The 24,001-nt window shown below is 42.0% G+C and overlaps 1 protein-coding gene across 7 annotated transcripts in view; it reads left to right on the forward strand.

The window, feature by feature from the left end:
• The window catches only part of clcn3 (chloride channel 3), a 49,423-nt gene extending 29,733 nt beyond the window's left edge, over positions 1-19,690 (forward strand). For 4 of the 7 annotated variants that reach the window (XM_072687378.1, XM_072687380.1, XM_072687384.1 and 1 more), the window contains 12 exons: positions 2,090-2,189; positions 2,829-3,016; positions 3,273-3,395; positions 4,832-5,038; positions 5,191-5,271; positions 6,318-6,570; positions 7,566-7,858; positions 8,347-8,533; positions 8,840-9,238; positions 10,193-10,409; positions 13,196-13,271; positions 16,272-19,690. In XM_072687378.1, coding sequence (XP_072543479.1) covers positions 2,090-2,189; positions 2,829-3,016; positions 3,273-3,395; positions 4,832-5,038; positions 5,191-5,271; positions 6,318-6,570; positions 7,566-7,858; positions 8,347-8,533; positions 8,840-9,238; positions 10,193-10,409; positions 13,196-13,271; positions 16,272-16,439 — 2,292 coding nt within the window. In that variant the 3' untranslated portion in view covers positions 16,440-19,690. Of the gene's footprint in view, positions 1-2,089; positions 2,190-2,828; positions 3,017-3,272; positions 3,396-4,831; positions 5,039-5,190; positions 5,272-6,317; positions 6,571-7,565; positions 7,859-8,346; positions 8,534-8,839; positions 9,239-10,192; positions 10,410-13,195; positions 13,272-13,860; positions 13,904-16,271 lie in introns of all 7 variants that reach the window. The other 3 variants (XM_072687382.1, XM_072687385.1, XM_072687383.1) reach the window with 2 other exon arrangements.
• The last annotated feature ends 4,311 nt before the right edge of the window (positions 19,691-24,001 follow it).

Raw genomic sequence — 24,001 nt, forward strand, 5'->3', positions numbered from 1 at the left:
AGCTCCCTCCACAGATTCTCAATTGGATTCAAGTCAGGACTCTGGCTGGGCCACTGCAAAACATTAATGTTTTTGTCTGCTAACCATTTCTTCACCACTTTGGCTGTGTGTTTTGGGTCGTTGTCGTGCTGAAATGTCCACCGGTTCCCAAGGCCAAGTTTCTCTGCAGACTGCCTAATGTTGTTGTTGAGAATCTTGATGTATTGCTCTTTTTTCATGGTGCCATTTACTGCGATCAAGTTCCCTGGTCCATTGGCTGAAAAACACCCCCAAAACATTAGGTTCCCACCACCATGTTTGACAGTGGGGATGGTGTTCTTAGGGTTGAAGGCTTCTCCTTTTTTATGCCAAATGGTGCACACATCATTGTGGCCAAACAATTCAATTTTTGTTTCATCTGACCATAAAACAGAACACCAGAAGTCTTCTTCTTTGTCCAGATGAGCATTTGCAAAGGTCAAGCGGGCTTTTGTGTGCCTTTTCTGGAGAAGTGGTGTCCTCCTTGGCCTGCGTCCGTGGAACCCAGCAGTGTGCAGTGTCCGTTGAACTGTCTGCCTTGAGATGTCGCCACCAGCAGAGACCAGATTCACCAGGATGGCCTTGGTGGTGATCCTTGGATTTTTCTTCACCTCTCTCACTATTCTCCTGGCCAGCACAGGTGTCACTTTTGGCTTCCGACCACATCTTCTGAGATTTTCCACAGTGCGGAACTTCTTGTATTTTTTAATAATACTTTGCACTGTAGCCACTGGAACTTGAAAACATTTTGATATGGCTTTATAGCCCTTTCCTGACTTGTGAGCGGCCACAATGCACAGCCGCAGGTCCTTAGTGAGCTCCTTTGTCTTAGCTATGACTGTCCACAAACCAACTGCAGAGAGCTGCTGGTTTTCTCCTGTTGAGTTGATTAAAAAAGCTGTTCCCAATGAATCAGGGTAATTAGGATGCTTTAAAACAGCTTGGACTATTTGGAATGGTATAGAACTTTGGATTTTCCCATATACTGTGACAGTTTTCAAAGGGTATGAATAATTTTGGACATGCCACTTTTTGTTCAAATGTGTATAAAAGCTGAGAAATACTTTTTCCCACAATGATGCCTCTTGTACATCATCGTGTTATCTCCTGGGAGATGCGTGTGTCGTTTCAAGGCAAAAATATAACTTCTGGTAAAATAAAAGTAAATTTAAGTCAAACTTTGCCAGGGGTATGAATACTTTCGGGCATGACTGTATATGTATATATATATATATGTATATATATGTATATATATATATATATATATATATATATATATATATATATATATATATATATATATATATTTATATATTTATATATATATATATATATATATATATATATTAATGTTATTGTATTTTTTCAGTTCTACCTTATATTTAGTCCTTTGTCGTTTCATGTGAGCAAACAGTTCTCAAAGCATTTCACTGCTAGTTGTACTGTGTATAATTCTGTGACAAATACAACTTTGAACTTTAATAGTAAATTGCAGAGCATAGATTGAGCACACATTTCTGTGAACTATGAGTTAACAGGGAAGAATAATATATATATATATATATATATATATATATATATATATATATATATATATAATGTTTTTTTGTTTTTTTAAAAATATAAGTAAATATCATGATGAATGGACCAATAAAAAAAGATTTCTCCTTCTCCTGTAAAGTTGCCTTTTTGGAGATTTGAGGTTTTTGCTTGACATCAACTGTAAATTGATGAAGTAGTGGAGAATTACTATCAAGTTGAAGTATCAGTTTCTACACGTTTGTATAACAGGATTGGCTTGATATTACTCAAGTCAGTGATTCTGTCCTCAAGTAGTACATGGCGTTTGTGTTTTCTTGACTGAGCTAAACTGAGGCATTGTATCTAGACAGACAGATCTGTATTACTAACTCTAGCTTTTGGTTTGTTGTCTTTCGTATGACTTGTCATTACTGTTGCTCAGGCAGTCCATTCTCTCCATTGTAATTTTGCTGAATGTCATTAGTGAGTTCCCCCAAAAATCCTCCCAGCAGTGTTTCTCTCTAACACGTGTGTTCTGTGGTCTGTGCAGATTAACAGTAAGAAGAAGGAGTCAGCATGGGAGTTCACCAAGAGCCTGTACGATGCCTGGTCTGGGTGGCTGGTGGTGACGCTGACAGGACTGGCTTCGGGTAATGCAAACGCACACACACACAAAGCTGAAGTACCCTAAGGATCTAGCTTCTGTTAGAAAACATGACGTAGGCAGGCATACACCAGTGAGCTCCCCATACGGCAGCTTCAGCTGTGACTCAGTGAACTTCAGTGGAGTTGTATTTTACTGTAGTTTCTTTAACTTCTGTTTGTAGAAATAAGCACCTGAAAGCATTTCCTCAAATCTTAATGATAATGTTTAACTACTTTATTACTTTGAAAGTGCTGATGGTGACTTTAATTATTCACTTTTTTATTTAGAAAAATTTAGCCTTGTAGGTAAAAAAGTCAAAGAGACAGTGCTATGAAATGGTTTGCATGTCTGAGCAAAGGCTGTTTAACTTTCTCCACATTCAGCACTATACATAATTAACTGTGGAAGCAGAAGAGGACAGTGATGACTTTAAATAACAGGGGTTTAACTGTAGTCCCGAGTCCCAGTAATGAAGGAGAATCCACAGTAACTGGAGAATGTACAGGTCATCCTCTCTGTACTGTGTATGATTTGCTAATGCAAATGAAGGGTCTCTTAAAACACACAAGTTTCAGCTTATGTAAATAATATCCCCCCCTTTCTGTTACCCATCCCTCTCTTTCACACACTCTCTCCCTCTCAGGGGCGTTGGCGGGTCTGATAGACATTGCTGCTGATTGGATGAATGACCTGAAGGAGGGTGTGTGTCTGAGTGCCATGTGGTTTAACCATGAGCAGTGCTGCTGGGGGTCAAATGAGACCACATTTGCCGAAAGAGACAAATGCCCACAGTGGAAAACGTGGGCTGAACTCATCCTGGGGCAGGCTGAGGTGAGAAGAGTGTGGCAATTAATCACCACAAAATTTCAGCACTATGGAGAAATAATCTTTTGGTTACTTTTTTCCTTTAGGCTCAAAACTAATAAGTTAGACATTACCTTTCACACTGTTGGAGCTGGAACGCTTCTTCCATGTTGTATTTTTGTACTGTTGTGAATAAATTATTTATTTTCAATTATCAAAATATAGACAGGTATTATCAAATAGAAAATATCTGATGTGTTTTATGCTGTCTGTTCTCTCTCAGGGTCCTGGCTCCTACATCATGAACTACTTCATGTACACATACTGGGCTCTGGCCTTTGCCTTTTTGGCAGTGTGCTTGGTCAAAGTGTTTGCTCCCTACGCCTGTGGCTCAGGTATTCCTGAGGTAAGTCTGTGACCTCTGCATTTTAGGAATAGAAAAGGCATCAGTCTCAAGATGCATCACATTTGGAATCTGCGCTTTTCATCCTGTTAAATTGCACTCTGGTTCGTTTTCACTTTTGGTGTGAATCGTTTGGGCAGGTGTGAATACAGCAATCACACTCTGATGCAGACCAAAACAACCACATCAAAACCCTTGAGTAGGTGGTCTCGGTCTGGTCCCAAACAAACTCCAAAGCAGTTGGTTTGTGGTGAGAACGTGATCTGACCTCGATCCGATCCAACTATGAGGTGTACTCCTCATGTTACAACAAGCTAAGCTGCTCCCATAGACCGGGGGGGTGGGGGGTCACACCAAGTGGACAACTTGTGAGCCGAGTTTGACCAGAGCAAACCAGCTATAGATGTGAAAATGCCCTTATAATTCAGTAAAAAAGGTAACAAATACTTTTTAGGGGCCATTTACAGTACAAAATAGTAGCAAGCAGGTCCATTCACATTTGTGTATTCAGTGCATTCTCAAAAACAACAGGGAATTGGCACTGATCAAATGAAATCAAAGTGTTCTTCAAGAATCATAATTGAATCAAAATGAATCCTGAAATCCAAAATGAATGAAGTCTTATCTGGCAGTGAAACCCCAGCACTGAAAGCCGCAGTCTCTAGCCTCCCAGGCTTGTAATCAGTTTGATTGAACATTGAGCCCTAGTTGTTCTCCAGCTCCTGCTGCTTTAAGGCTGGGCACAAAAGCTGTTAATGATGACTCCCTGCAGGCTGTGCTCTTCCCCACACACACACACACACACACACACACACACACACACACACTCTGCAGGTCACAGGAAACATGAGCGCTGCTGATGGAGATCACTCAGGGTGTGTGTAGAGTGAATTGATCTATGTGAGAGCTGAATGGGATTGATCTTGATAGAAGAGCCATTTACTTTGCTGGGTGAACAGTGACTATTAGGGTAGAAGGAATTATGTAAACCATCATTTGTCAGTGAAAGAAGACCATTAAGCATTAATCACTAGAACCTTTGAATTCACGGTTCTTTAGGAAATGCAGTGCTAAACAATTTCACCTCAGTTCAGTTAATTCAGATAGTCTCAACTGTTAAATGACTCTAAATACAGAAATATGGTTGGAGGAACTGCTTACACAGGGAAATAGACAACAAATGTAAAACATGTTTTACCTTTTTTAAAAGCACTTTAATTACCATAAACATGAGTGGTATTTTAATTGATCTTTAATGGATCTAAGAATTTAGATTCTGCAAAATCAGTGCGGTTAAATCACCACCATCACATTGATATACATTTATTGATGACCTCTCTCTCTCTCTCTGTGTCTCTCTCTCTCTCTCTGTCTCTCTCTCTCTCTGTCTCTCTCTCTCTCTCTCTCTCTCTCTCTCTCTCTCTCTCTCTCTCTCTCAGATTAAGACCATTCTCAGTGGTTTTATAATCCGAGGCTACCTCGGGAAGTGGACTCTGATGATAAAGACCATCACTCTGGTGCTGGCCGTGGCGTCTGGCCTCAGTCTGGGGAAGGAGGGGCCTCTGGTGCACGTGGCTTGTTGCTGTGGCAACATCTTCTCTTACCTCTTCCCCAAATACAGCAAAAATGAGGCCAAGAAACGAGAGGTAACAAACACTCCCCTTGCTTCAGGCTTGCACTGTGGTATAAATACCCATCACACATCCAGGGCAGAAAAATAAGTTGTGTTTCTGAGAAAGCTACACCAGGTGTTGGGAATTGCACTGAAAACAGTATTTGTGTGTTTATGCTTGCGCAGGTGCTTTCTGCAGCCTCGGCGGCGGGTGTGTCGGTTGCTTTTGGCGCTCCAATAGGAGGAGTTCTCTTCAGCCTGGAGGAGGTAGGAATGCTTTCACTTCAGCAGAAAAACTACAAATTCACCTCTTTTACACACAGTTACCTCACATATAGTCAGACAACACCTGTTCAGTGTCTGAGTTTTTTTTTTTTTTTTCCTTTTAATTTTTGGCACTGTATATGGAAGGCTCATGCAAACTGCATGCTTTAATTATGTTATGCTAATAACTGCTGAAAACAAATATTGAGGCGTGGATTTTGTGTGTAGTTAACAAGTAAGTCTTTGAGGTTACTTGGATACTTTAAGGCTTTACGTTGGTGTTGCATTTTGCACAGTTTACAGTATATAAATATAAGCTTATAGTATATACAATGTTAATTGTTGGCTACATCAGCCTTGTGTCCTCAGTTCAAAAGTATAAAAGCAAACATCCAACATATCTTGCCTTCAAAAGGGGTCTTTTAAAGCCTAAACCAGAAACCCAGCTAGTCTTCCCACTTCTCACACAGACACCCCTCCATTGCTTCTCCCTACGAGTGCTAAGAGAGCCCTGAATAGAAATCAGATAGAGTTGCAGAGCTTTAAGTTTATTGTGACAGGCAGGGGATATTGCCATTGTCATGCAAAAACCTTGTATCTGCAAGAAGGCGGCGCTACCAGAGAATTTAAAAAAAACTTTATTCCATGTAATTTTGGAGCATTTCTGGTGGTCTATTCATAATGAAATTCTGACACAGTATAAAGACCAACTGCCAAATAAATGTGAAGTGGGATCAGAGAATGGAGAAAGAAGTCAGGGGTGAAGGTACAGCAGGTTCTGTGTCTGGGGTGTTTGTGAAAACAACATGCCATGTCACAGCCACTGTGAGGCCATAGCAAGGTGCAGACTGCTCTGGAACACCGAAAGCTTAGTGTGGGCAGTCCTCATCTTCTTTGTGCTGCTTACATTGATTTCATGTTATGGTAATGTTGTTGTCAATTTTTAATAAAGCACAAATTTTAATTACAGCACATTACATTACATAACAGCTGCTTACAGGACTCTACATCACACTTTAAAATGTACACATGGTTTATTCCTCTCTTAGGTGAGTTATTACTTCCCTCTGAAGACGCTGTGGCGGTCTTTTTTCGCCGCCCTGGTGGCGGCTTTCGTGCTGCGCTCCATTAACCCGTTTGGAAACAGTCGCTTGGTGCTGTTCTATGTGGAGTACCACACGCCCTGGTACCTGTTTGAGCTCTTCCCTTTCATCTTGCTTGGTGTGTTCGGAGGGCTTTGGGGTGCATTCTTTATCCGAGCCAATATCGCATGGTGCCGCAGACGCAAGTCCACACGCTTTGGTAAGTGTCTCACACTTACTCACACTTGCAGCTAAGAATTGTTTTTATTAGTATCACTGTGTTTGGAAGTACCTGGGCCTAATGGCTGGTCTGTCAAACTCCATATATTGTTAATAACCCAAGTTTTGACTGTGAGACTAGTTCTGACTTGTATATATTACAGTAAATGAACAGTGACCGTACAGTTAAGGCAATGGACAGTGCTGTTTCATTGATTATCTCCTGTGAGCGGCTTGAAGGGAATATATTTAATATACACTAATATGTCCAAATGTTTTGTAGACACTCCTTCTAATAAATGCATTTAGCTACTATCAGTTGCAGCAATTGCTCACACAGATGTGCAACTGCACACACATACACTGCTTGTCAAGAAACTGTAGAGAAGTATTTCCAATAGAATAGGAGACTTAAGTGCATAGAAACATGAACCTGATGGCATTCTTATAATAGTGCTGCAAAATCCAGTAGAACGCTTTAATAAAAAAATATAAAAAACTCTTTAATAGCCTTTATTTTGGAAGAGATGGTGTATAACCTCTATGGAAAAGTCACCTGCATCAGTGTATTGTCATTAGATATATCTCTTTGTTGTGTTTTCTCATAAAATGTCCAAGATAATCAGTGTATTACTTGAACTTGCCTCTGGCATAACAAACTCTGTCCTTTTTAATGCAGCCAGAAATAGTTCCACACCACCAACCTGTTACAAGCAGCTGGCACAAATATTCAGCAATCAGCTAGTGAGCTGTTTGCTAGTGTAAGACTTGTGGTCTGTGGAATTAAATGTTTCTGTCTTCTGACAGGCACAGGGGTGGGGTTGTGTTTTTGCGTGGGTGAATCGCACAGTCATCACGCAGTGTAACCTGCCTGCCTCATTGGCAAATAGCATGAGCAACAATTATAATCTCTGTGCGCTTCACAATACAGGGAGTTTAACTTAAGTTGATAGAAAGAGCTTTGTCATAACTGCTGTTTTCCTTCTGATTTTTCAGGCAAGTATCCAGTGCTGGAGGTGATCACAGTCGCTGCCATCACGGCCATCGTTGCTTTTCCGAACCCATACACACGGCAGAACACCAGCGAGCTGATCAAGGAGCTGTTCACAGACTGCGGGCCGCTGGAGTCTTCTCAGCTCTGCCAGTACCGCAGTCAGATGAATGGCAGCCAGGCGTACCCTGAGGGCTCCGACGCAGCCGCCACCCCTGGTGTCTACTCTGCAATGTGGCAGCTCAGCCTGGCGCTCATCTTTAAGATCATCATGACCATCTTCACCTTTGGTTTAAAGGTGTGCTTTTTCTCCTTTACCACCAGACATACATGTAGATATCACTAATGACCACTCGCGTTGCTTAAGATGGATTAGTTTTGTCTGGAGAGTTTACGTGAGTTAATTTAATTAGTTATTGATGACATCTGTGATTTTAATCCATTACTAATATAGTTGATGGGTTTCTGAGTGGCACAACCCCCTTAGTGTATGTTGCCAGTGATGCCACAGCCGTCAGTGTTCAGGGGAATAATTTGGCGTAATTACTTAGGCTAGCATATATTAGCTGATTTAACATAATTAGCAGTCAGTGTTCCCCTTCCCCTTATACAGTACAAATCATCCAGTAAAATTCCTTCCAGACTACATTACGGAATACAAATCTGAAAATACATCACCTTCACTGTCAGGTGCTGCGGGCCTTAAATAACCGTTTCATAGCTCTGGCATACTAATGCATGCTGCCTCCTTTCATCTAAAAGCTTGTTTATGTTGTGTTGTTGCAGGTGCCATCAGGTCTGTTTATCCCCAGCATGGCGATCGGGGCAATAGCGGGCCGAATCGTGGGCATAGCTGTGGAGCAACTGGCCTACTACCACCATGACTGGTTCCTGTTTAAGGAGTGGTGCGAGGTGGGCGCTGACTGCATCACTCCCGGCCTGTATGCCATGGTGGGAGCAGCAGCCTGCTTAGGTGAGTGCCTACCTCTGTGTTTTTCACATTGAGTCCTGGGACTGGGATACGTTTTACAGGTAATGTTCAAGCTTTGCATTTTTTTAATGCAGCTATAAAATGATACTTCATCTGGATCCACACGTTCACACTTGCCATATAAGTCCCATTAAACATTAAGACATGTCTTCCTTACCACAAACCGCCAACAGCCCCCTCTGTTTCTCAGTAATGCATAAAATACACTCTCACAAATTTGCAGTTTGCTGAAAACTCTTCACACACATTTTCCTGTACCTAAATGTTATCTTATTTGTGATTGCTCAGGTGGTGTTACGCGGATGACCGTCTCTCTGGTGGTCATTGTGTTTGAGCTGACCGGAGGGCTAGAGTACATCGTGCCGTTGATGGCTGCAGTGATGACCAGTAAGTGGGTGGGAGATGCGTTTGGACGTGAGGGAATCTACGAGGCGCACATCCGGCTGAACGGATATCCCTTCCTGGACGCCAAAGAGGAGTTCACGCACACCACGCTGGCACGGGAGGTAATGCGGCCGCGACGGAGTGACCCACCGTTGGCGGTTCTGACGCAGGATGATCTGACTCTGGCTGAACTGCAGGCCATCATCAGTGAGACCAGCTACAACGGCTTCCCTGTCATCGTCTCAAAGGAGTCCCAGAGACTGGTGGGCTTTGCGCTCCGCAGGGACATCACTATTGCTATAGGTAAGGGACACATAGCCACACATGCGAACCAAAAATATTAACTGTTACAGTAATTGATTACAATCAATTCTGATATTCCAAAGGTGATGTAGGTCATTCGTCACCTGCAGATCCTAATTTTGGTTTAAACTTACTTCTTTGTTTTGTGTTGGTGGATGACACTGACTTTAATCCAGGAAGGGGCCGATTGTTCATGCACTCATTTTTAACAAACAACCAATACAGAGAAGGCATCAAGAACATTGCACAGATTGCAGCTCATATTTCTGCTTGTAACCAGCAGATGGGGATGTTCAGGTAGATTTCGACTGCAATGTGTTTCAAATTTACTTCAGACGAATGTGTCTTGATTCTACTCTCTTTAAAATAAAGGTGCTTCAAATAGTTCTTTGAGCAGTGGCATAGAAGAACCACTTTGGGTCCTGACTTCCCCCACTCGCTAGGACTTCTCTGCAATTTAGGAAATGTGGAACTTGTTAAAGTTTGTAAATTAAATTTGTTTAAAATAAAAAAAGTTTATGAAAACTTTAAAGCATTCATTCAATCTTCATATGTAGATATAAAGGATTGTGTACGTAGTGCCATGCAAGTGTTCCATTCAAATGTATTAGAATATGTATAAACCTCTTATTAGGACATTTATATTTATATTAGCTTACAAATGTAACTTTTAGCAACTGTGCAGTACATGTTAATGGGAAGCTCTAGCTGCTTCTGCTGTACTGCAAACGGGCGCGCACACACAAGCTCACCTCAATGACACACAAATATCAATTCATTGTGTTGATGCCCACCTACTTCTCCTTCCTTTTCTCTTTGTGTATGGAGCAACAGCCTGCAGCTGAAGAGCTGCTTGAGGGATGTCCTGAAGTAGAAAGTGTAACACACTCCCTCTTTCTTTCTCTCTTTCTTTCTCTCTCACTCCCACCTTCTCTTTTTTGCTCGTCTTTGCAGAGAATGCTCGCAGAAAGCAGGAAGGCATCGTGCTGAACTCCCGTGTGTATTTTACCCAGCATGCTCCGACCTTGCCGGCGGACAGCCCGCGCCCCCTGAAGCTCCGCAGCATCCTGGACATGAGCCCCTTCACAGTCACTGACCACACTCCCATGGAGATCGTAGTGGACATCTTCCGCAAGCTTGGCCTGCGCCAGTGCCTCGTCACCCACAACGGGTGAGCCACAGCGGGGTCCAAAGCGGGTGGGGGGTAGGCTCTTGGGTTTGAAAGGCAAATGCGAACAAGTCCAACAGCTTGGTTGGTAAATGAATTGTAAATAATTTTCTGATGAAGATGGATTGACCTCCTCTGATAGTTGCAGCTGTTCAGTCGTTTCGTTCGCCATATGATGAGCTCCGCAAGCGTCCTCTGTGGTCCTTTACCTTTGGAGCCCTGGTGGTGCTGTTCATATTTCATGGATGAGCGGTAAAACAGAAACAATAATTATCAAAATTCTGTTTAATATACATTTGAAAATAAGGCTAGAACTTCATATCAGTGCACTAGATGGTGGTGTCCGCCTTGTACTTGCTGCATAAAGATGAAGAAGTCTAGACATTCACTCACAGCAGCACACACAGTTAGAAATAGCTAGTGAGCTAGTTTTAGTTCTCATATTATTGAGAGTGAAGGACACCTCTGTTACCTCTGTTGTAGCGACACTAGAGTTATTTATATATTTATATATTTATTTATTTATTTATTTATTTAAACCAGGTGCCCTAATATTTAGAATGCAATGCTGGCCTGCAGTTGAACATTCAGAATTGAATATAATAATTATAGTTGCCCTATATGGACAAAAGTATTAGGACACCTGCTCATTTATTTTTATTTTCTGAAATCAAGGATATTTATATATTTAAAAAAAAAAAGTTTATCCTGCCTTTGTTGGAGTAACTGTCTCTACTGTCCAGGAAAGGCTTTCTACTGGATTCTGAAGCATTGCTGCAAAGGTTTGATTGCATTCAGCAACAAGTGCATTAGTGAGGTCAGGATGCTGGATGGTCACCACCCCCCTTCATCCTCAACTCATCCCCTAAAGTAGTGGATGGGGCACCATCATTCCAGAGAACACTGTTCCACTGCGCCACAGCTGGGGGGCTTTATATCCCTCTAGCCCACGCCTGGCATTAGGCAGCATGGTGCCAGTGGGTTCATGTCAGTCTTCTCCAGAGAGTCCTATTCTATTTGCAGTGCTTGTCTGAGAGACTAGAAGGGGTGTCCACAGACATTTGGACAAGAAATTATCAATGCTAAATTAAATATTAAGGAATGATTATATATTATATATATATATATATATATATATAAAAAAAAAGATTTTCAGCCATATTACCAAACACTTAAAAAAGTGTGGCAGGGTGACCTTTTTTTGTGAAATGTTCACCCAGCCTACATTTGGAGTAAGGTCTGAGGAAATGGCAGGTTAGTTACTGGAGAAAAATGAGCGTAACAAAAATATCTAATTAAAAACAAACTGATTAAAGGAGGGTTTTTTTCACCAACCAAGCTTTTCCCAACTTGATTCAGCTCTGCAGCTCAAGTTTGGGTTGAGGACTTTTTCTTGCATTGAGTCAGTGTTTGCATGATGCAAGTGAAACTACCAAAAACCGCAGGTTAATAATAATACTTCTAAATATTGCCCTTTGTACTGTGTGTACTTCCCCTTTTCATAGCTACTAACAGAAATGCGACTCATCAGCGCACACACACATACTGACTGCTGATGGGTTCAGCTATGCATTTGGTGTTCAACCTAGTGCCTCTCAGCTGCTCGGCTTTTGTAACCGCTGTAAAGCCACACACGCGTGCGCGCACACACACACACACACACACACAGACACACACACACACACATATATACAGAAAGGGTTTACAAGATCCCTCCTTTGCAACTACTTCAGTGACCATCTTCCGTCTCTAAAACCCATAGGTTAGTATTCACACACCGTCCAGCTGTTTGTAGACGAGCTTGATTCATTTCAGCCTGACGTGAACCGAGAACCAAGTCCAATATTGAAAGCAGTCTGGTTTCATTCTGACACTCCCATGTTAGTAAAAGTTCCAGCACCTTTTACCTTCTGTAAAAAAAGCTGTAAAAAATACCCTCAGGTTAAATTAAACCTGTGTGAATCCGAATGTGGTTAAATATTCCAACAAATCCTGTAGAAAAGATGTTTTCACATTTGTTTTCTAAGAATGGAGACGCCTGAGGAGGCACTTAGTTTCATCATGCATGTCTGTGGCAAACCTCAGGTGTAGAAGACGGGCCAAAAGACTCAGTGCTTTTACAGGCGTAACCTATAGCCTTCATATGTGTTATAAAGGTAATCATTTTCTAACTAACATTTTATTATTTATAATATATTTTTATTTAATTGTATTTTTTATTACAGTTTAATAATAGCAATGGTCACAGGAAAGAAGTGCTTAAATCCAGTAGCCAATTCCATCTCATTACATCAAATTACATCATTCCACATCACTCCACCTCCCCATGTGAAACCAATCCTGTCTGAATCTATCATATATTCGTATATAATCTATATGAATGTTTAATGCACTATGAAACAGGTTATCCTTCCTGTGTCATAAATAGACACTTTATGGCCGCACTGTGTATTACAGACCACACAACATTTTCAGAACGTTACCTGATGTCACGAACTAGACGTCCAGTTTAATTTAGCAGAAGTCCTATGAGTTTCCTCATCAATGAGATTATAATTTTCCTTTTAGAACATATGTTTTGTTCATTTTATTTAATTCCAACACGTTTTGATTTATAAATATATACTTATATTAATTTATTTACTGCTCTTAAGTTGTGTGATGATTTGCTCTGTTTTGTGTTGTTTATTTCTATTGGTTGTGTTGTTGTGTTTTTAAGTTTGTCTATGTGTGAGGTTTTTTTTTGTTTGTGTGTTGCTAAGTGACGGTCGCCACGGTGTGTGTTGCAGGATTGTATTGGGCATCATCACTAAGAAGAATATTTTAGAGCATCTGGAGGAGCTCAAGCAGCACACGGAGCCCTTGGTGATTAGCCCCACCCATGCCACGCCCACTCTATCTTTTAGGCCCCACCTCTTAGGAGGGACGCATGAAACTTGAGTGAAGTCAAAAATTGTAGACAGTTCCCCGGAAAATACCTTCACTTCCTTTTGGCTGTTTTTTGTTTTTGTTGTTGGTTTGGGAAGATAATATTAATACAAATTCACTAGTTTTATGCAAATCTGATGCCCCTTAGTAATGTAGAGGAAGCACTTTTAATATTTTGGAAAACACATTGGGGAACTGTCAAGTACATTATATAAAACACATATAAATATTCTTTGTCCATTAAGTGAACATTTAGGGTGTCTTATAGTAGTCAAAGACCTGTTCCTGTAGTCTTCCTTTAAAGTAGGATAGTTAATGCTACAGTATAGATTGTAATACATGGAGCTAGACCACCCTACTACAGCCCATCATTCTGCTGCAGTACTACAGTCTAAGTCTAATACACACCCCTTTATGCCCTCCATCTAAATTTGTTGTTTTTGTTTTGTTTGGTGTTTTTTTTTTTTTTTTTTTTTTTTTTTTTTTCCGTCCTCTGGGGACTGGGTCTGCATCAACTGGGCAACAGATCGATGACCTCTGACCCCACTCGTAGCACCGCCTCCTAAAAGGTTGGCGAGTAGCAGCCGTGTGTAGCCGAACTTTCTTTTCTATCTATCTATTTACTGTTTTTTAATTTACCTCATTGACCCCTTTTTTACCCTGTATTTACCCCACGTAGCTCCCTCAGTAGCTATGATAGTGAGGTGATGTGTGATCTTGTTACAATGGTGATTCGTCGTGGCTGTATTAGAGTAGTTACCATAGCAACACCCATCCCCAAACCAACACCCGTCCCCGTCTCCACCACTCGGTACACCCCGCTATCCCCTTCCAACTTTGTCTGTGCTGATTCACCGACGACGTTTCACGAGCGTTTCATGCCTCCTGCTCTGTGTGTACTAACCCCCTCCACGTCCCGTCCAGTCTCGTACACGGCTAGCTCTCTTTCTTTCCTGTCTGCTTTCCGAACTGACGCCCGGTTTGAAATGCAGTGCACTACATCGCAACGAAAGCCAGCCAACCAGTCAGACAGTTTGTTCTTTGGGTGGTAGACTAGATGTTAGCCCAATTAGCCTTAGCCTTATTAGGTGCACTGTAGGCCCCATTTACTAAAGCTGATTAGCACATGCAGGTCATTTGTGCAGCTGAACCAGTAATGACTGGACATGGGTTTGGTGATTGTCCAGTTCCTGGCCTTGTTACTTGACTTGCGTGTGCTGACCATTTGAACAGATGCGTTTTAACTGGCTTCTGTAAATGCAGCCCAGTCTGTCTAAACCGGGAGTCACTTTGGATTGAGACTGTTCAGTTCTTAGACATGGTTCTGTTACTCACAGCGCTTTACTGCACACTCTTCCCTGTCACACCTCCACACGGACGACTGTGGAACTCAAGCCTATTTCCATGATGAAATTCAAGAGCACATTTCCTTTCATTGCTGTTTGGTAATGAAGAGAATTCGAGTGGTCTGCTGGGCAGTCATAGATCTATTAACCCCCTAAATTTAAAGTTTGGTTTATATGTTTGATGCTGTGTAACTTTTAAACTTTATAACCCCCCAAAAATGAAGTTTCATATGTACATGTGCTTTTGAATTCTGTTAAAACTGCTGACTGTGTGTGTGTGTGTGTGTGTGTGTGTGTATGTGTATGTACATTAGTTCCTTCAGGCTGAGAATCATGGATGAGTCGGCGATGTGTTCACTGTGCACTCTCTCCCCTGTGTTTTTTGATTGGTCCTCACTGGCTCACTCTAGGTGCTGCAGGCCACTGGTCATCACTCCTTAACGTCTCCCTCCCAGTCTGTCTGCCTGTCTGTCTGTCCGTCTGTACTCATAAAGCAGATGCTGGTATCTTTTTGTTGGCAGAATCTGAAAGAGTGAAAATTTCTGGGAGTGGTGGGCAACATGTTAATGTATTATCTTATGTCCATAAATCCCATCACCAGTAAGCTTTCTAAATATTGGGGGTTACAGTATTTCCACTCCACTTACAATTCTCATACTTTATTATTATTGTTTTTATTAGTATTCGATGCCTGGACGAATGTCCACAACGCAGGAGAAGGCTATAAGAAGACAGCAAAGCTGAAGGAAACTTCTGCGGATCATGAATGATCCTGAATTCTTTCAAAAATAATAAATGTTAATTGATAACGTAAAGGTTCAGAGTTGGGTGGAAGCATAGACATCGCTTGCTTAATGGTCCTCTGGTTGGCAACCCAGTTTTTGTTGCTTCTAAACAGAGGACCATCGAGTCCAACAAAGTCAAAGCTTTCACCAAACTCTGAACTGAGTAGATTCCTACATCTGAAATGAAACGCCCAGAAGCTATGCCTGACCTCACCAGAAGATTTTAAGTTGCCCACTGTGTCGAAACTACTAGGGAGGTTAAGACGTATTACTGCGTTTTTCCACTGCAGCCCAACGGCAAAACCTGCCAGTTGACTGGCCACATCTCCTTAAATTAGTTTAATTAATTAGAGATATTGGAAGCAAATTCAGATTCGTTCCAGATACGTTTGTTTAGAAGTACGAAGTAGAGTCATTGCTGGTTAGCATTGATCATCGCATTGCAGCCGTCAGATTAATGTGCTAAGAGATTCCCACTTCTAAAAGCAGGTATGATCTCTTGCTTAATTGGATGCAGTGTAGCACAGCATGTGGGGGTAAAAGAATTGGACTACTTGCAAAACTTATCAAAAGTCCAATAAATAAAGTATCATATTGTGTCTTTTTTGCCTTGTTGCTCACCCTTCTTTTCTAGAAATGCCTGATCGCGCAATATTTAAGCATTACTTTTGTTTGACCACCCTGCCAACAAAAAGACCACACATCTCCCATATGTGCTGCATATCTGTGATAAATTTCTTACTATGCTTCTCTCTGTCCTTCTTTACCCCCCCCCCCCCTCTCTCTCTCTTTCTCTCTCTCTGCAGGCGCCTCCTTGGTATTATTACAAAAAAAGATATCCTCCGTCATATGGCCCAGATGGCAAACCAAGATCCCGAGTCCATAATGTTCAACTAGTGCCCTCCTTCACTAGACATGAGGAAGAGGAGGAGAGCGAAGAAGAGGTCCGATTACTGGACCGGACGTCACACTGACCTCTTGCCCCCACCCCACCCCTTTTTTGCCACTGCCCTGGTGGAAACCTCTGGAAAACTTCCACACTGGCCTCTGGACAGGAGAAGGACGCCTGTGGAAAAGCCTGATCGCTTAAAGAGGCGGGTAGATCGGGCAAAGCTCTGACCCCACTGCCCTACCCCGCTGATGAACATCCACACGCTAACATGCTAAAGCTAACATACTCACACACAGGCATGCAACCATGACAGGGCCACACGGCCCAGGCACATTCAGTCTAACCCATCTCGTCTGACTCAGTCCCACCTTGTGAGACCTTTCTGACTGAGAGAGAGAGCGGGCTTGTTGCTCTGGATGAAAGGGTGAAAGGTCAAGATGAACCGCTCGAAGGCGAGGAGGGACCTTCACGGAGAAGCCTCAGTAAACTACCGCTGTGAGCGCTGCCACTTCCCCCGCCCGCCCACCACTAACCTCTACCCTCATTGTTTACCTGTAACGTGTGCGAGTGCGAGTCAGAGAGCATGTTTAGGCGAGACAGTGTGTGACGGTGTTTGCATGTGTGTATGTAAAAGAGAGAGCGTGAAAGAAAAGGGTATAGACCCCCTCACATTCCAATCAGGATGTTGTCGCCTGCCTTCCTGTTGCATACTGGAATGCTGCTCTTTCCCATCCGAGAAAGCAGAATGGCTGAGGAAGTGCGTGTGCAAGTGTGAATGAGTCGATAATGAAGCAAGTGAGTATTTAACATTGTCACATGATCAAATGTACAAAAAACACACAGAGTTCGGCATCACTTCGTGGGAAGCTGCCTAAAGTGATTTCTTTTTCCTTTCGTTTGTTCATTTGTTCGTTTGTTTTTTTTTTAACTTGCGACACTAAAACTCGCTCATGATTTGAATCGTCTGGAGAATAAAAGCATCAGGCCAGCTGCGCTTTGTTGGGAGGTCCAGGAGCATCCATTTACATGTGAACTTAAGCTGGAAGTCATGCTTTTTGTTACTGGAAATGGGAAAAAACAAGAACTAACTTTTCAAGCTATTATTATTGCTACTACTTTAAATGTACTGATCATGTAATTTAACAGGTAGTTTTTTTGTAATTTTAAGAAGAAATGTGACTTGAACTTGTACTGCACTTGGTTTGTTTTTTTCTTTTCATCAGCATTGAATGAGAATAGTCAGTTAGGGATGTCTCGATCAAGGGTTTGATCTGATCTGATCCAAGTCTTACAATCCAGTCTGACTGTCCTGCCTGACCATTCAGCTCCCAGTTCCTTTATGAATCTGCAATCGAATGACTGTGTGTGTGTGTGTGTGTGTGTGTGTGTGTGTGTGTGTGTGTGTGTGTGTGTGTGTGTGTGTGTGTGTATTAGCTGCCTCCTTGCTGTTCTGAAATGGTTTAGAACCAAAGAGAGGAGCGTTGTTCTCTCACTGTTAGAACAGAGCATTTCCACCAGTTTGGTTTCTAACCAGGCGTACTAACCAGTAATTCCAGGCGAGTGACGATGGGATGGGAGTAAGGTTAGATCTTCCCAAATAGAGATATCTTTGTCGTTGCACAACTACAACCAAACTGGGTGGTTTTGGCAGAACAAAAAACCCTCTTCTGGAAGATTGACTGTACCTGCTGCTCTGTAAGACATTTATGTTCTGTCTCACGAGAACAGCAAGAAGTTTTCTTCTTCACTGAACTCTCTGGTCCACCTTAAATAAAGTACACAATGTAACTGTGGCACTATTTAAGATGTAATAGAAAGTTAGAATTGAATCCAACTGAAATTTTAACTGGTAACGTCCTTATACGCACTTATATAGTTCAAATGAAGGTTGCTTCCTGAAATGATCTAGGTCTAGGTTTGTTTTGGAAAAATGAGAAGTTCATCCACAGCAGCTGAGATTCATGTCTATTAATGGGGCCTAAAGGACAGCAGATAGCACTCTGCCACAGCAAACCTAAGGATCGGAAGTGGATCAGAACCTTAAAAGCTGATCCATTTTAAAATGCCTGGATTTGCCCTGGCCCAGAGTTACTGGATCGGATCGGGACATCCCTAATGTCAGCCAACATGTGTTGCAGTAACCCTTGACGTCTGTTCTTAACAGATTCGTGAAGTCTTGAATGGTCTGCACTCATGCCCAGTTTGTCAAACGGACAAAAAAAGGAAAAGGAGGAATGTGGTCGTGCTTACTTCATACGAACACAGCTCTTTCTATAATCGAGTTAGAAAGGATGATTTGCAAGTGGCTTGTGTTATAGACCAGTAATGGCTGATGAGTGATTACTCGTTTCATCTTGTTTGTAGGACCTTTAGAGCAGGAGAACCTTTGTCCTTTGTTTTATGGATTTTTTTTGTTTGTTTTTGCATCCTAATTCACATGAGGACTCATCTGACTTATGCGTCCTGTCCTTGTCCCGTTTTCACGGCCAGTACAGCTGTCCTGTGTGATTAACTCAAGTGACTCATAGCACAACTCTGCTTTCGTCTCTAAGCAAGTCATCTCAGCGGCACGTTAGCAAACACTGGAAGTTCAGAAAGCAGAGAGAGAGAGACCGTTTCATTCACGACTGATTCCACTGGAAAATCCATGCAGATAAGAACTGAAGCTTGTCTGTTGATGTGAAGGAGACATTGCCGTTCTCGCAAAGTGACGCACATCTGTCAATATGTTGGTGTCTGTGACCTAACTGAACACACCCCTCCCGCTTACAGTACAGTAACTTCCACCCTCCTGCTTTACAGTAACCTGAACGCGATCTGCCTGTGGCTGGTGTCTCCAGGCCTGGTTTTGATGTTTGTGAACGTTGATGTGCTCAGCAGTGTCATAGATTGCTGTCTTGTTTCTTTTAATTGTCGCTTTGGATCTTCCTTTCTCTCTCTTGCTGAATGACACTTTTTTAGCAGTCTGATAGCCTGTCGATTTGTTTTGGTCCCCTGCAAAAAAAAAACAACAACTAACAAAACAAAAGAAGAAAAAAAAAGGTCTCTGCTTTGTTTCCATGTTGACACACACACACACACACTCACACACACACACACTGTAGAGCCTGATCCGCTAAGTGAGGCTTACAGCAGAGGAGGTAGGAAAGGGTCTCTGATATCGACTGCAGTTGGTGTGTGTCTGTCAGTCAATGAAGGAGTAAAAAAAACAACCCTTGGTCCCTACTGTCCCCCTCCTGTTTATTTATATTAGTGCTAGACTTGTACACTACTGTAAGAAGGGTTGATTGTACATTTGAAACAAATATGTAAAATTAAATTGTTTAAAATGAAGTGGACGTTTTTTCCAGCGTTTTTTTGGTGGATTCTAACTTTTATTGTGTTCATTTACAGCAGTGAGCTTGAGTGCTGACCCGTAGTGCCTTGTCTGGTTTTAGAACTCCTCCAAGAATTTTTGTCGTGACCCAGGCAAGCCTGCTTTTCTCATTCTACCGTCTAAGCGCTGCCTTTCTTACTGCTACTACTCCTCCATCTGTCAAACCTGCAGCTCCATGTCTCCTCTTCACAGCTGAAGCTGAGCTACAAGGTGCTGTCATTTGAGCTGCCCATCTCACAATTTCCTGAGTTTGTCCGATCTCTTCCTGTATCAGACCTTTTCCAGTTCCTTTCTCCAGTTCTTGAGGCTGCGTTCACATTACCATTCCAATTTTGTTGCCTTTAATGTGACATAGATCAGATATTTCTTTCAGGCTAAAAATCATTATATTACCAAATTTAATTCTCTTTCATATGTGGTCCTAGATCGGACATGTATCCTTTTTGTGGATATGCGACATGAATGTAAACGATCTGATTGGACTGATTGGACACGGGCACTTAGTGCCGTCATCATCAGCCAGCGCCGGCAGGTGACGTTCATAAAGGTAACAATGCTGCACGTGTGTCGCTTCAGGGTCAGAGTCGTTCACATTACAGGCAGACACAGGTCGCTTATATTCATGAATGTAAACCGTCAAGATAACCAAATCCGATCTCAACTAAATAATTGGAATTGATTAATGAGGCTTTTTGAACCCTTTTAATGATGATGATAAACTTTACTCACAACTGTACTCACAACACTCTCGGTCTTATTTGTCACTGGTCATAGTTAGTGTCTGAGTTCTGACTCTCTGTCTATGCAGTGTTGTTAAAATAGTGCATACAGAGATTGCCGTATCAGACTTACTTATTACTTACAAACCCTTCATCTATATACGAGCAAAGATTAGACATGGGAACTGTTTCCACAGCTTAATTCACTTCAGTTGCTGTAAACCAGCTGTGAGCTTTTAACCAATGACTTTGGGACATTTTATACAATTTCCATTATTGTTTAACCTCCCTGAAACTTTACGGTTTACCTTTGTACCATTACAGGTTATTCACTGGACTTGCAGTGTTTATAAAAACTGGAAAATTAGGGGTGTTCTCGAGTACATTTTTATTAGTTTGTATTAAAGCAGTGTTACAAATGTTAAAAATGACTTTGTTAATGACCATCGAGTCAAAAACAACTTATAAATAATGGTAGTTAATAAGCAGTTATAACAACAGAAGCTTGTTGCTTTCCGAACCTTCTGGATTTCTACACCAGTAACTGTGCTATGCTGCGAGGGGCTCAAGAAGACTTTCTGCATTTAAGGAGTGCTGCCAGACGTTGGCAGCCCCCTGCAGCACACCTGTTATGAAGGGTGGAGAATGACTTTTCTTGGAAGTCTCGTACTGGAGTTTAGCTGAAGCTGAATCCTGTGAGTGGTGTTTTTACTCAGAAAATATACTTTAATTCACGTCATTTACATTTAGACCTGTAAGACAAGTCTGACAAGTACGTTTTTATTCATTTGTATTGAAGCAGTTTATGAATTGTTAAAAATGTTGAGTCATAAACAACGTATAACAACAAATATGTTAGTTAATAAGCAGTTATACCAACAGAAGCTTGTTGCATTCCGAATCTTCTGGATTTCTACACCAGCCACTCTCGGAAGAAGTCCAGGCCGATTGTTAAAGACTCCACCCACCCACGCCACCGCCTGTTCTCACAGCTGCTCAGCGGCAGGAGAACCAGTTAGCTTCTACTTTTAAGCAGTGAGGAATGCTGAACAGCCAGTACACGCTTAGAAATAACTGCACTACAAATGGGTCTTTGAGGGATGCCTTAGGAGAACTACTTTTGGTTCCAGAAAGAACCATGTTTGTTATAGAAATGTGGGAGTGTGAAGAACCCTAAAAAGACCCAAACACCTTCTCTTGATGTAAAGGTTCCTTATCTTTTTAAAGGTCACATCTTTTACAAAAAGGGCTGTTCAGTGGCATCACTCAAATAACCTCTTCTAGCACCTGTTTGTACTACTTAAGGGTGTAGTATAGTGTATCAGTCTACTCTCTCACTGGTCTCATCACAAGTTGTCTCCTCACACCTCCACACACGCGCACACACACACTTACACACTCTCACATACACACTCTCACATACACACTCTCAACACCCTGCACTTACTTACTAACTGGAACCGGAACTGTGACCACCTACTCACACTACACCTGACATTGTGTTTTTGCTAGTGTAAGGGATTTAGAAAGTAAATCTAGTCATTTCATACATGAACGTAAACCAAATGATCATTTCTGACCATTAAGATCACACTGACGGTTAAATGGCAGTAGCTTATTTATAGTTATTGGAGGACGCAGCAAGGTGAAATGCTGGCAGATGGAGAAGACAAAAGATAAGATCACACGAGATGTAACAGTGTTCTGCCACCTCAACAGATCTGATCACTGGAGGCATGGACTCAGCAAGACCTCTGAAAAAGGATCTGCTGCTGACAGCTTGGTGCCAGACACCACAGAACACAAAGTCCTGTAGGTTGTAAGGTGGGGCGTCCATGAGCATCACTGAGATCACATTTGTGACCCTGTCGCCTTTTCACTGGTTGAAATGACCACTGCCTACCAGAAATACCCCACAAGACCTGCCTGGTGTTTTGGAGACCCTGCAGTTGTCTAGCCATCTTAGATTGGCTCAGATTTTTCTGCTAGCCCGTTTGTCCTGATTTTAACAACACATGATCTTTAAGAAGTGACTGTTCACCTGCTGCTGCCTGATATAGCCAACTCTTGACTGCTGCTACTGCTGATGAAGATAATCCATTATCTTCAATTCATCCATTTTTCAATTCACCTGTCAGTGGTGCTAATGTAATGGATGATCAATGTAGGTAAATGTGGGCTCAGTATATGGTAAACAACTGGTCCCTGTGGTCTTTTTTTTTTTTATTCGTAGTTAGAAATTGAGGATTTGCAGATTTGATAAGCATTAATCACTGCTTTACAGGGGATGTCTTATTGTAAAATGATACAAAGGAAAACTGTCCACTGCCTTGATTATTTGCAAGGGGACTAGTGTTGCTGATTAGTTTCTATATCACACACTACCAAACCCAGAAAAATATTTATTAGTAACATTAATGTTTAGATGCTTCAGTATATTTAAATAACTATACTTTTACATTTCAGTTATTCTGCACAAAGTACCTGTGATCCTCACTGTTCTCGTGTCTTGCTTTATGGTAAAATAACTGTGGGTTGTTTTTTTTTTTTGCTGTTGTTTTTTTTAGCAAGTTGATGTAACCTTATCTGCGAGGCCCCTATGTTAGACAAATGTGAGGTGCTGTACACTCATGCGGTGCAGCTGCATGGTCTCTCCAGAATGAATGGCTCTACTGAGAAGCTTAGGTTTTTATTTTTTCTTAATTTCATGAAGTGGAACGTCACACTGGGGCCAGATGTGTGGTTTTACATGGTCATATGACCTTGATGGGTGGATTGATGAAATAATGACCACAAGTTTCGGGCTAAATGTTTCCACAAAGCATCACGACATTCTAACTTCGGCTCATATCTTTCCATGACTCACTGATCATGCGTTTACCTTTTTTTCAGTCGTCACTTATTTGTCCCCGTTGCTCGAATGTGTCCGACATTAACAGAATTCACAAGCAGCCAGACTGCTGACTGCGTCCTACCACCACTGCACAGTGTTCTTACCTCTGATACAGGCCTCTGACTCTCTCACACTCACTCTCAGAGAGCCTCTAGACTTTAATCAGAGGTTAATCTCTAAATGACTTGCATCAGGTGGAAACACTGAACTTGAGCTGTGCAGCTGCAATAGGCTGTGGTTTAAACACTGTTCGTAAACTCCACCCGGCTTTCTGCACTTTGTTTCAAAACAGCTCAGGTTCAGCCCTGGTGACTATATGCTTTTGCTGGTCCACCCTCAGACTACCCAGCTTGTCGTCCAGAGTCCAAGGCCTAACTAGTTTTTCATTTCAAACCTGCATATAGTTGTTAATGGAATAAATAATTGGGTTTCATTATTATGCTCTTACTGCTGTCTTGCTTGTATAATAGAACTAGCTCAGAACTAACTCTTTTTACCTTCTCTGAGTAAATGGCCACCCAGCCCGACCTGCTGAAAGATTACCCGCTGAGGTCCCCCCTACCTGTGTCAGACCAGCTGCCACCTACCAGTCCGACCATCAGGCCCTGCCCCCACCACCACCCATTGCAGACCAGCGGCTCACCCTCCTGCCACTG

The sequence above is a fragment of the Salminus brasiliensis genome, chromosome 9, assembly GCF_030463535.1.
Source record: "Salminus brasiliensis chromosome 9, fSalBra1.hap2, whole genome shotgun sequence".
Lineage (NCBI taxonomy): Eukaryota > Metazoa > Chordata > Actinopteri > Characiformes > Bryconidae > Salminus > Salminus brasiliensis.